Source organism: Chelonoidis abingdonii, chromosome 2, assembly GCF_003597395.2.
Source record: "Chelonoidis abingdonii isolate Lonesome George chromosome 2, CheloAbing_2.0, whole genome shotgun sequence".
NCBI lineage: Eukaryota > Metazoa > Chordata > Testudines > Testudinidae > Chelonoidis > Chelonoidis abingdonii.
In genome coordinates, this window is record NC_133770.1 from 262,182,681 (window position 1) to 262,195,750 (window position 13,070).

The 13,070-nt window shown below is 44.9% G+C and overlaps 1 protein-coding gene across 5 annotated transcripts in view; it reads left to right on the forward strand.

Moving 5' to 3' along the window:
- The window catches only part of VPS13B (vacuolar protein sorting 13 homolog B), a 996,761-nt gene that overhangs the window by 496,832 nt on the left and 486,859 nt on the right, over nucleotides 1-13,070 (forward strand). For 3 of the 5 annotated variants that reach the window (XM_075063129.1, XM_075063127.1, XM_075063131.1), the window contains exon 21: nucleotides 506-653. In XM_075063129.1, coding sequence (XP_074919230.1) covers nucleotides 506-653 — 148 coding nt within the window. The remainder of the gene's footprint in view (nucleotides 1-505; nucleotides 654-13,070) is intronic. The other 2 variants (XM_075063130.1, XM_075063128.1) reach the window with 1 other exon arrangement.

A 13,070-nucleotide genomic window follows, 5' to 3' on the forward strand; every position in this document is an offset into this window, starting at 1 on the left:
AAATTGCTTTGTATATAAAGGACTATACAATTTATCATTATTATTATTTATTAAAATGTCTTAGAATTCATATCTTATACAAACATCTTTCAGTTTCTGGGAACCTCAGACATCCAGACTTCAGTGTTTCTGTGGTCATTGTCATTTGTCCAGATTTATTCTTTAAGTTTTGGTTAGTTTACAGATAAAATATTACCATTTTACTGTCTTTGACATTTTTTTGATATTTCAGAGCATTTTCAGGAACAAAGATCTGCATGCAGAAATCTGGGTCTAAAATTATTTAAGGATTTTAATCTATTTAATACATACTGAAGGAGTTCAGTGTGCAAATTTTTCACATTGCATGTGCTTGAATTATAATTTCAAGTTATTTTTCTAGGAGTTTTTTTTCGGCAAAGTAACAGTTTATGTTCGCTTTCTATGATGATATAATGTTCTATCATATATGTTCATTGTCTCTGAATCAGTCACCATATAGCACTTACTTTTTTCCTATTTCTAGCAGCCCATAGGAACTGTTCCTCTTGGTATGCCAGTAACGAGAAAAAAAGAGGATGAGGTGTCAGTTGGAAGCGTGCCTTTGGCAAAGCAGCAGTCAAATCAAGCTTCCGAGTATGCCAGCAGCCCTGTCAAAACAAAAACTGTAACAGGTATGTTCTCTTTTTAATTGAATCTGGCCATTTTGTCTTCTCACCAACACATAACACACAAGCATTTTTAGCGGCATTACATTTTTCAGAGTTAAACAGTTCATTTTAAAACGCTCACTTTATTTATAATTTATGTAATTAAAAATCATCAGATTTTTCATTTCTAAAACATTTGAGTTGTCTCTTGTTTTGCTGTAAGTATTGAGGTTCATGCTCTTTCACACAGTGCTCTTGCTAAGCTGAATGAAGCAGATGCACTTACAGTAGAATTTTAATTATTGTCTTGATATATAATGTCAATGGAACTACTCACATAGTCTCGTTCTAGCATGTTCAGAAGTCTTTGTAGTATCAGGGTCTTATGTTTAAAGTACAATGCAGTATTTTCAAGACCACCTACTTATGGAAAATGTATTAGCCACCACTTTGTTTTCTGTCTTTAATAAAAACTTAAATGCTGGTGTAGTTTGTGGTCCTTAACAAATGTCTGTGCTTATGTTGTAGTGTGTTATTACTGATTGTCAATGGACATAACAATCTGTACATTTCTGGGCTATCATAGCGTGCTTCACTTATTATTATAAGACACAAGCCAAAAAATTGATTCTATCCATTTAAAAAGTGTATTAATCCTTATAAAATACACGGGACCAAATTCTGCATTCATTCACACTGGTATATATTCCCACATAGAACTTATCATTGTCCTCATTGCTATGTTCTTCTGTCAGCGCTATATGATTGACGTCTTTAGGAATCTGGTTTGGAATCTGGCAAAAACGATGCATGGGTTAATAGGTTCCCAGTTGATGAGTGATTTTTCAGCAAAATCTGTTATAATGAGCATTACTGCCTCTGAGGATTTGTTATGACTACAACCTGAGTAAATGAGATGTTTCTTCTTTTGCTTGAAGTGCTTGTTTTCTGCACCTCTCAATCTGCTCTCATTGATACCCAGAATTTAAAGTTTATGGTTGTTCATCTCCCTCAGGATTGCTGAGATCTTTGGTATTTGAAATGTTGTTGTCATGTTTCAGTAACCAACTCTGAAGTGTTTTATTGTGATAGCGTCAGTTTTTGAGTTCCTGGCTTCCGGCTTTCACAGGTGCTGTCATGCAGCATTAGGGGTCGGCATAATTAATTTTTAACAGAGTGGTAGCCTGATTCCATTTCTATAACCAGTAAGATGTTTCTACAAAGCCAAATGATTAGTCCTGTGTTCAGCCCTCCCCACTTTACCTGGGCTTGGGACCAGCAGTCACATGGGTGTGCAGCAGGTGGGCTTATGTTGTAGAGCTAGCAGCTGAAGCTGAAGCTGCTGCTATGATAGGGAACCACAGAGCTGTTTAGCAAGTGACTAAAGCTCTGTGTGAAAATTTCAAAATAGGACATGAGCCAATAAAAAGAAAAGATGGAAAAATGCTTACAACTGAGGTAGAACAGAAAAACAGATAGGCAGAACATTTCAAAGAAGTACTCAGTAGACTCAGCCCCACCACAGCACCAGATCTGATGAAATGTGAATCTGATCAACTTGACACTAACATTGATCCAATAGAGATATCAGAAGCACAGGCTGAAATAAAAAAGCTGAAAAATAACAAAGCAGTGGAGGATGATCAAATTACAGCAGCAATACTAAAAGTACTTGATACCCCCATCTAATGAAATTGACAGAATTGTTCAATGAAGTTTGGAGGAAAATTAGTCCTCTTGACCAGTGGAGACATGGAATCATCTGAAATATCACCAACTAGCAGCTCATTTGCACCAGAATCAGAAGGGAGTGCTGGAGATATTTGGGGCATATACTTTGAAGGAAATAAGGCTGCCTTAGAGCAGTGGTCCCCAAACTGTGGGGTGTGCCCCCCTTGGGGGACACGGAGGAACATTTAGGGGATGCGGCAGGGCCTGGGTCAGCACCCCTGCTCTGCTCCGGCCCTGTCCCATCCCTGTCCCAGGCCCAGCTGTGGCTCTGCTCCCAGCCGTACCTCCGGCCCACAGCACCCCCGGCTCCCACTTCCATCTCTGGTCCCACTCCTGGCCCTGGCTTCCAGGGGGGTGCAGCCTGCGTAAGGTGGGGGCATGGCCAAAAAAGTTTGGGGACTCTGCCTTAGAGAAACCTTAAAAAGAATCTTAGGACAGGCAGAATAGTTGAGCGAACACCACCGAGCAACTGGAAGCGGCAAAAAATTACACAGATGAATGGAAGAGATGGTTTCCACCCTATATGCCAGCATTGGTGTGGGAAGGATATAAAATGTGTGTGTATGTGTTTTTCCAGGTATTCAGTAGAATTACTCAAGATTTTCACTGATATAACTGAAATCAGAATCTGGTACTCTAACTCACTCACTCACTCATGCCCGTCACCCCAATCAGGGTATGGGCCGCCAACCACAGGTCTCCAGAGTCCTCTATCCTGGGCCATTCGCTCTAGCTGGTTCCAGGTATAGCCCATTTTTTTGCTATCAGCCTGAAGGTCGCGTCGCCAAGTGTTTCTTGGACGGCCTCTTTTCCGCTTGCCTTGGGGGTTCCACCGCAGTGCCTATCTGGTGATGTTAGTTGGCTGCTTGCGTAGTGTATGTCCTATCCAACCCCACCTTCTCCTTCTGATTTCTTCCTCTGCTGGGAGTTGACGGGTCCTCTCCAAGAGGTGGATGTTACTGATGGTGTCTGGCCAGCGGATCTGGAGAATCCTTCTGAGGCAGCTATTAATGAAGGTCTGGATCTTCCTGGTGGTTGTTTTGGTTGTCCTCCAGGTTTCAGCTCCATACAGTAGGACTGATTTCACATTGGAGTTGAACAGTCGAATTTTTATTGCCAAAGACAGCTCTCTGGAGCTCCAGATGTTCTTGAGCTGTAAGAAGGCTGCTCTTGCCTTACCAATCCTTACTTTGATGTCTGCGTCTGTGCCACCCTGCTGGTCAATGATGCTACCTAGGTAGGTGAAGGACTGCACTTCTTCCAAGGGGCTTCCATTCAGTGTGACTGGGTCGTTGCTGATGGAATTAATCCTAAGGATCTTGGTCTTGTCCTTGTGAATGTTGAGGCCAACCTGTGATGACGTGGCTGCCACAGTGTTGGTCTTCTCTTGCATCTGCTCTTTACTGTGCGAAAGGAGTGCAAGATCGTCAGCAAAGTCCAGGTCATCAAGCTGGGTCCACAACGTCCACTGGATTCCATTCCTACGCTCGTAAGTGGATGTCTTCATAATCCAATCGATGACGAGGAGAAAGAGAAGTGGTGACAACAAGCATCCTTGTCTGACTCCAGTTCGCACCTGGAAGCTGTTAGTGAGCTGCCCTCCATGGATCACTCTACAGTGTATACCATCATATGAGTTCTTGATCAGGTTGACCACCTTTGCTGGAATGCCGTAGTGCCGAAGGAGCTTCCAGAGGGTCTCTCGATCCACGCTATCGAACGCTTTCTCATAGTCAACAAAGTTGATGTACAACGAGGAGTTCCACTCCACAGACTGCTCGACTATGATGCGAAGCGTTGCTATCTGGTCCGTGCATGATCTGTTCAGCCGGAAACCTGCCTGTTCATCTCGTAGCTGTGGATCGACGGCATCCTTCATTCTCTCTAAGAGAACTCGGTTGAAGACCTTCCCTGGCACCGACAGGAGTGTGATTCCTCTATAATTGGCACAGTTGCTAAGGTCTCCTTTCTTGGGGATTTTGATGAGATATCCCTCTTTCCAGTCTGCCGGAATCACTTCTTCTTCCCATATCTTCTCAAAGAGGGGGTACAGCATTTCCACTGAAGCATCCAGGTCTGCTTTCAGGGCCTCTGCTGGGATGTCATCAGGTCCAGCCGCCTTCCTGTTCTTCATCATGGTGATGGCTTTTCTGATCTCATCTCTGGTTGGTTTATCGCAATTAATTGGGAGGTCCTCGTTGGCTGGGTTAATGTCTGGTGGATTTGGTGGTGCTGGTCTGTTCAGGAGTTCCTCAAAGTGCTCCGCCCATCTGTTCATCTGTTGTTCTATTCCTGTTATAGACTTTCCCTGCTTGTCTTTAACGGGACGTTCTGGCTTGCTGAACTTTCCAGACAGTCGCTTGGTAGTATCATACAGCTGTTTCATGTTACCGCTGTATGCTGCCTGCTCCGCTTCTGCTGCCAGTTCATCCACATACTCTCTCTTGTCCTTCCTAATATTCCTCTTCACTGCTCTGTGGGCTTCAGCATACTCTTTTTGAGCTTTGGCCTTTGCAGCTCTAGTCCTGCTGTTGTTGACTGCTGCCTTCTTCTTCTTTCTGTCTTCTATCTTGGTCAAGGTCTCTGCTGTGATCCACTCTTTCTGCTGGTGTTTCTTAATTCCAAGCACTTCCTGGCATACTAACCTAAGTGTCTCTCTCACTTTCTGCCATCTGTTTAGTACACTGTCTTCCTCTTCCTCAGACCGATCCTGTAATACTGAAAACTTATTCTTCAGCATCAGTCCAAAATCTTCCTTGGTCTTATGGTCCTTCAGAAGGCTGACGTTGTACTTCACTCTTCTGTCTGACGTATCTATCCAGTTCTGCTTCAGCTTCAGCTTCAATCTAGCCACCACTAAGTGATGGTCGGACGCCGCGTCTGCTCCTCTTCTAACTCTAACGTCCTGCAAGGATCTTCTGAACTTCTTGCTAATGCAGACATGGTCAATCTGATTTTCTGTCGTGCCTGCTGGTGATACCCAGGTACTCTTGTGGATCCGCTTGTGAGGAAAGATGCTACCTCCTATGACCAGGTTGTTAAGTGCACACAGATCCACAAATCTCTCTCCATTCTCACTCATCTCTCCCAGAGCGTGGGTCCCCATGACTTGTTCGTATCCTGTGTTGTCAGGTCCAATTTTGGCATTAAAGTCTCCCATAAGGATGATGATGTCTTTGTCTGGGAGAATCTCTAATATTTTCTGGAGTCTGTTGTAAAAATAATCTTTGTCCTCCTCTTCGCTGTCATTAGTTGGAGCGTAGCACTGGACAACATTCATCTTAATCCTCTTCATTTTAGTTCTGAAGGATGCTGTGATGATCCTGGGACCATGTGCCTCCCAACCAATCAGTGCTCTCTGTGCCTGCTTGGACAACATGAAGCCTACTCCCTGTGTGTGGGGTGCATCGCTCTCTTCATGTCCTGAATACAGCAACAGCTCTCCTGTCAACAGTCGTCTCTGTCCAGCTTGCGTCCATCTTGTTTCGCTAATGCCTAATAGGGTCAGGTTGTTGCTCCTCATCTCTGCTGCAGCCTGCGCCGTCTTTCCTGACTCGTACATGGTCCTCACGTTCCATGTGCCTATGGTAATCCTCCTGGTTGCAAGAAGGTTAATCAGCTTAGTGGCTTCCTCACGGCTTTCATCACCCAGCGTCATACATCTTCGAGCTGAAGACCCTTCTTTTTCCAGGGTAAAAGTCTCTGTTGTCTCTGTTGTTGGCGTTTCTGTAGCAGGTTGATTTTTTACGGGGTGGAGTTGCTAGCCCCATGCCCAACCCTCCTCCTTTATCCTGACTTGGGACAGGCAGATGGCCCCAAAGGACCTCTCTGGTGGAGTTGGTACTCTAATCCTAGTGCTTTTTTATTGCTATTTTGTTACTGAATTAAAGCATTTGAAAAGGAACAATGACAGAAAATATGCCTTTACAGTGGATATTACAGGTATGGCTATGACATCATTAATAGTGAAAACATCTGAAAATTGTCCTAATAATACATGCGTGCTTTCAATGGTTAATATTGATTATGAGAGATTGTTCTATAACTAATTATGAAACCACAGTGTGTGTTCTGAAATTGATTATAATGTTATCATAAATATGAGACTGAAATTATGTGAATAGAATTTCAGTAATGAACCATTGATCAAAAAACAAAATAGAATAGAATAGTGACAGGAACCCGAGCTGAATACATCTGTATTTTTTCATAAATAGAAGAGAAAATTTTGGGGAAAACATAGTCTCTATAAACACCATTTCATGTTAAATCAGAAGCGGGGATTACAAACTGGGATTTTCAAAGGGAAATAGAAAAGGGAGTTGAGAATGATAAAATAGGAAGGTAAAATCTCTACCCTTTGCTTCTTTCAAATATTTCCTCAAAACCATTCTACAGTGATGCCTATAAGAAATCAGTCAATTAAAGGTGGTTTGATGGACAAACAGGATGTCTATTGGCATTTTTTCAATTTATCATTTTTAAATGATTATAAATGTGTATATGTACTTTGTGAGAAAGCAGAGAGAGAGAGGAAACTGCACCCAGGAGACTAGAAGCCTGGAGCAGGCTTTCTAAATGAGACAACCAGAGACATCTGGTGCAAGGAAGGAACCTCTAGCAACTGGTTCGTTAAAGAGAGCTATTGCTGCTCTGGAAAGAGGGGACTGACTCTGAGAAGCTGCAAGGGAGTCAGCTTGGTTAGGGCACCCGCAAGCTGCTAAGAGAGACTGTGGAAGTAAACCTTTTCCCACTCCCTCTGTCACTGAGGTAAGAGTCATGCCCTGAGACATATTTCTGGGGACTCTGTGAGTGATTGGGGAAATTCATTTTTGTGTGTGTGTGTTTCTGTTTGCATTTTTGGAACTTTGTAAATAAAGAAACCAGACCCCAAGAAGGGCAGTGATTGAAGGAAAAAGACTATGGGGTGTATGTGTTGTTTAAAGACCCCCTGAAGAAGGAGAAATGTGCGGGGCACTGCAGAGGCACTTTTGCCACCAGACATAAAAATGTATATATTAGACTATATTCCTCTTCTACCTTACCCTTCATATGCCTCTTATCTCATTATATTGTAGGCTCTTCAGGGAAGAGACCTTGTCTTCATATGTGTTTGTTCAGAGTCTAGCAAAATGGGACTCATATTTTGATTGGGGTTTCTGGGTGCTGCCATAATTCTTCTTCTTTTAGCCTTCATTCCATTTATATGGGGTTGGCTCTTCGAATCCTTTTTCTCCATTTCAGTCTTTCTTGACTCAGTTCCTCAGAAACTCCATAACTAATCAGATCTCTTTGTATGACATCTATCCATCCAATTTTGGATCTTCCAACTCTTTTCTTACCCTCCACTTTGAAGTTTAATATCCTGTTCTTATTTGAGTGATTGCATATGTGCATTCCTCTCTTGATGTGTGCATGCTCCACAGTTGCCATATTTTTTTCCTCAATCGTGCCCTTTGATGCGGCTCGAGTACCCTCTACTGCCACACAATGTTGGTGCCAGTAAGAAGCACCCAGCCAGCCCCATCCCATCTCAGTTCCTTCTTACCTCCTGTGACAGTCACTGGAACTGTTCTTGCATTCGCAAGTTCTCTCTGTGGACTTTCCTCTGTATATTATAAATAGTTAGTATTAGTTAAGTAGTTAGATTTCAATGTTTCATTTTTTGGCCAATTCCCAGTGCCCAGGGATGCCTCGGTCATCAGGCTTAAAGCCTGCATTTCCTGCAACAAGGCTATGCCTGAGTGACCCACACACAAGTTACTTAAAGTGCCTGGGGGAAGCTTATACTGGGGACCATTGACAAATCTGCAAGGATTTTAAGCCTCACGCAAAGATGGATTGGGAGGCCAGGCTAAAGTTTCTGCTCATAGAGGAGACACTGAGACCTTCATCTGAGTCATGCCAGTCAGACTCAGCACCAAGTGCCTTGGCATTAGTAAGAAATGTTCCTCTGACTGAACCAGAATTCACATTACCAGTTGGCAGTGCTTGCATGTTCACAAAGTGTATAGCCATATTGGCAGCTTTCCTGAGGAGATTAAAGGTTCAAGTCTACCTTATCTGGATGATGGATAGTCAAGAACTGGTCCATGGCTCAAGTTGTGTTCAGAGTTCAACTCATCCAGCATTAGGCCTTCTGTTCAATGCAGACAAGTCTACCTTTTGTCTGGTACAGAGAAGAGAGTTTATTGGAGCGTTGTTGAACTCTACCTAGGCCAGGGTGATCGTCCCCAAGTTACAATTCCAATCAGTCCAATTGCGGGTGACACACTTCAAAGATCATCCAATCACAATAGCCTGAAACTGTGTTGGGCTCCTAGGCCACATGGCCTCGTGCACATATGTGATACAACACAGAAGACTGCATCTCAGACCTCTCTAGACATGGCTGGCCTCAGTATACTTGTCAAGCTGTCTCCATCTGGACATTGTGCTCATAGTACGCTCACAGGTTCTCATCTCTTTGAATTGGTAGTTGGATCCTCTCAATGTTTGTGCAGGCGTTCCCCTTCATCCGCCACCAACCATCAGTTACTCTGGTCTGAAACGCACTAACGCTAGGATGGGGAGCTCATCTGGGGCTCATCAGAACTCAGCGTCTTTGCTCTCTGGCAAAATCTCTCTTTTCATATGAATGTCATAGACTCAAGGTGGTTTATCTTGCCTGTCAGATGGTCCTGCCTCATATCAGGGGCAGAAGCTTATTTGGAGACAACATTGCAGCCATGTTTTACATAAATAGGCAAGGAGAGAGAGCTCACTCTTCCCTCCTTTGTCAGGAAGCAGTTTACCTATGGGAATTTTGTATAGCCCATCAAGTCCTCTTAACTTCTGGAGGTGTAGAACGAGCTGGCAGATCATGTGAGCAAGTCTTGCTCCTGTCTCAAGTGGTCTCTTTGCCCAGATGTAGTTAGAGGCATGTTCCAGTACTGGGAGACTCCCCAACTAGACCTGTTTGCAAATGAGGACAACAGACAGTGTAACCAATTCTGCTCCCTTCAAGGCCACAGTCCAGATTCCATTATGAATGTCTTCCTGCTACCCTGGATGGGACAATTTTATTATGCTCTTCCCCCAATCCCACTCCTACACAGAGTGCCACTAAAGTTTAAGTGGGTTATATTTATAGCCCCACCAACATTGGTTCTCCACTTAGATCTCTCAGTGGTGACCCCAATCTCACTCCCATTGCACCTGGATCTGATCTCTCAGGACATGGCTGGCTGCTCCACACAAACCTGGGTTCCTTTATTTAACAGTCTGGAAGCTCCGTGGCTAAATCCCAAAGAACAGGCTTGCTCGGAGCAAGTTCGCCATGTCTTACTAAGTAGTAGAAAGCCCTCCACCAGCATGGCCTACCCATCAAAATGGAAGCGGTTCTTGTTCTGGGATTCCCAAACCAGAGTCTCGCCAATGCATTCATCCATCCAAAGTATACTCAACTATTTGTTGCACCTGTAACAGCAAGGCTTAGCAGGGCCCTCTATCAGATCCACCTGGCAGCAATATGCGCTGTCCACCTTGGGTGGACAATCACTCTGTTATTTTTCAAATCCCATGGCAGTCAGATTCCTAAAAGGCCTAAAAAGGTTGTATCCTGAAGTAAGGGAACCCGATCCTCCTTGGGATGTGAACCTGATCTTCCCAAAACTTATGGGACCACCGTTGAAGCTGTTAGCAACGTGCTCCTTACTATACCTCTCTTGGAAGCTGATAATTTTAATTGCCAACATGTCTGTCAGAAGAGTGTCTGAACTGTATGCTTTCACCTTAGAGCTACCATACACAGTCTTTTTTAAAGATAAGGTGTATTTATGTCCTCACCTGAGTTTCCTCCCAAAAGTAGTTTAGCAATTTCATAGTAATAGAGCAATTTACCTACCTGTCTTTTCCAAAGCCTTGTGCAAATAAGAATGAACAATGACTACAGTTATTGGATTTTAGACACGCTCTAGAATTCTACATAGAAAAGACTAAACTGTTTCAGCATTCCACCTAATGGTTCATGGCTGTAGCAGACAAAATGAGAAGTCTCCCTGTGTCTGCACAGAATTTCATCCCGGATAACTTCATGTATCCGCACTTGTTATGATCAGGCAGGCGTTTATCCGCCAAGTAATCTGACTACTCATTCCATGAGATTGCAAGCAACTTCAGCAGTGTTCTGAGCAGTGTTCTTAGCACAGACCCCTATCCAGGACATTTGTAAGGATATGTCTACACTATGAAATTACTCCGGTTGTACATAAGTCAATTTTTGGGAACAGATTGTATAAAGTGGAGTGTATGCATCCACACTAAGCACATTAATTCAGCGGCGTGCATCGATAGAACCGTGGCAAACGTCGACTTTCAGAGCGGTGCATTGTGGTAGCTATCCCACAATTCCTGCAGTCCCTGCTGCCCATTGGAATTCTGGGTTGAACTCCCAATGCCCGATGGGGCCAAAAATTTGTCGCAGGTTGTTATGGGAAAATGTCATCAGTCAACCCTCACTCCCCCCCATGAAAGCAATGGAAGACAATCATTTTGCACCCTTTTCTCTCGATTGCCCGAGCAGACGCCATAGCACGGCAAGCATGGAGCCCATTCAGCCTTTTTTCACTGTCGCCGTATGTCTACTGGATGCTGTTGACAGTGCTACACAGCAGCAGCTGCAGCTCCTTGCCTTTGCAAGTTAGCAAAGACGGTTACCAGTGATACTGTACCATCTGCTGCTGTTATGGGTGCTCCTGGCCGGCCTTCGTGAGGTCCGTCGGGGGCACTTAGACAAAATGGGAATGACTTCTCAGGTCATTCTCTTCTTTAAGTTTTGTCTAATGGAGATTCAGTGCTACCAAAAATATCAGGCAAGCCTACTAAAGAACCATAGATGCAAGCGCAAGCCCCAGACGTCCCGCAGAAATTATGAGCTGCATGCCATCCTAGGGGGTGCCCGTACAACAACCTCACCTGTTGCTTCCCTCCTTCCCCATCCTTGCTGGGCTACCATGGCAGTTATCCCCCCATTTGTGTGATGAAGTAATAAAGAATGTATGAATTCGAAACAACACTGACTTTATTGCCTCTGCAAGCAGAGGTCAAAGAGGGGAGGAGAGGATGGTTGGCTTACAGGGAAGTAGAGTGAACCACCATTCTGCACTTGCTCAGCCTATAGTTGGACTGCCCCTTACTACTGTCCAGGCTTCATGAGCCATGAGAGCAAGGGGTAGGCGCAACCATGTGGTGCTGCCGACTGGGAGAGCAGCCTGAGGCAGAAGCCTCCAGCTCGCATGATATTCGAGGCAGAACTGAATCTCCATTATACAGAACTCAAAGAGAGAATGACCTGAAGTCATTCCCGTTTTTTTCCAGGCACCCCTAACCGCCCTTCCGAGGCCGGCCAGGATCACCCATGTCTGCCCAAGCACCGCCTACCGACCTCACCAAGGCCAGCCAGGTGTACCCACAGGACGATGATGACGGATACCCATCATACTGCACCGTCTGCCGTCCGCAAGGCAAGGCAAGGGGATGCTGCTGTGTAGCGCTGCAGTACCGCGTCTGCTAGCAGCATCCGGTAGGCATACGCTGACAGTGAAAAAAGGCGAGAAACGATTTTTTCCTTTGCTTTTACGAAGAGGGGCGGGAACGCTGACGACATGTACCCAGAACCACCTGTGATGATGTTTTTGCCACATCAGGCATTGGGAACTCAACCCAGAATTCAAATGGTTGGAGGAGACTGCGGGATAGCTACAGTTGTCAGTCGCCCCTCCCTCCGTGAGAGCAACTGCAGACAATCGTTTCGTGCCTTTTTTCCATGCAGATGCCATAACATGGCAAGCATGGAGCCCGTTCAGCTCACCGCAGCAATTATGAGCATTGTAACACATCATGCAGTATTGTGCAGTTTATGCAGAAACAGAAGCTGAAAAACCAGGTGAGGCGGCGACGGCAGCACAGTGATGAGAGTGATGAGGACATGGACACAGACTTCTCTCAAGGTGCAGGCCCTGGCAATATGGACATCGTGGTGTTAATGGGGCAGGTTCATGCCGTGGAACGCTGATTCTGTGCCCGAGAAACTAGCACAGATTGGTGGGACTGCATAGTGTTGCAGGTCTGGGATGATTCCCAGTGGCTGCGAAACTTTTGCATGCGTAAGGGCACTTTCATGGAACTTTGTTACTTGCTTTCCCCTGCCCTGAAGCGCAAGAATACCAAGACGAGAACAGCTCTCACAGTTCACAAGCAAGTGGCAATAGCCCACTGGGAGCTTGCAATGCCAGACAGCTACCAGTCAGTCAGGAATCAATTTGGAGTGGGCAACTACTGTGGGGGTTGCTGTCATGCAAGTAGCCAATGCAATCACTGAGGTGCTGCTATCAAAGGTAGTGACTCTGGGAAACGTGCTGGTCATAGTAGATCGCTTTGCTGCAGTGGGATTCCCTAACTGTGGTGGGGCGATAGACGGAACGCATATCCCTGTCTTGGGACCGGACCACCAAGGCAGCCAGTACATAAACCGCAAGGGGTACTTCTCAATGGTGCTGCAAGCACTGGTGGATCACAAGGGACGTTTCACAAACACAACGTGGAATGGCCAGGTAAGGTTCATGATGCTCACGTCTTCAGGAACTCTGGTCTGTTTAAATGGCTGCAGGAAGGGATTTACTTCCCAGACCAGAAAATAACTGTTGGGGATGTTGAAATGTCTATAGTTAT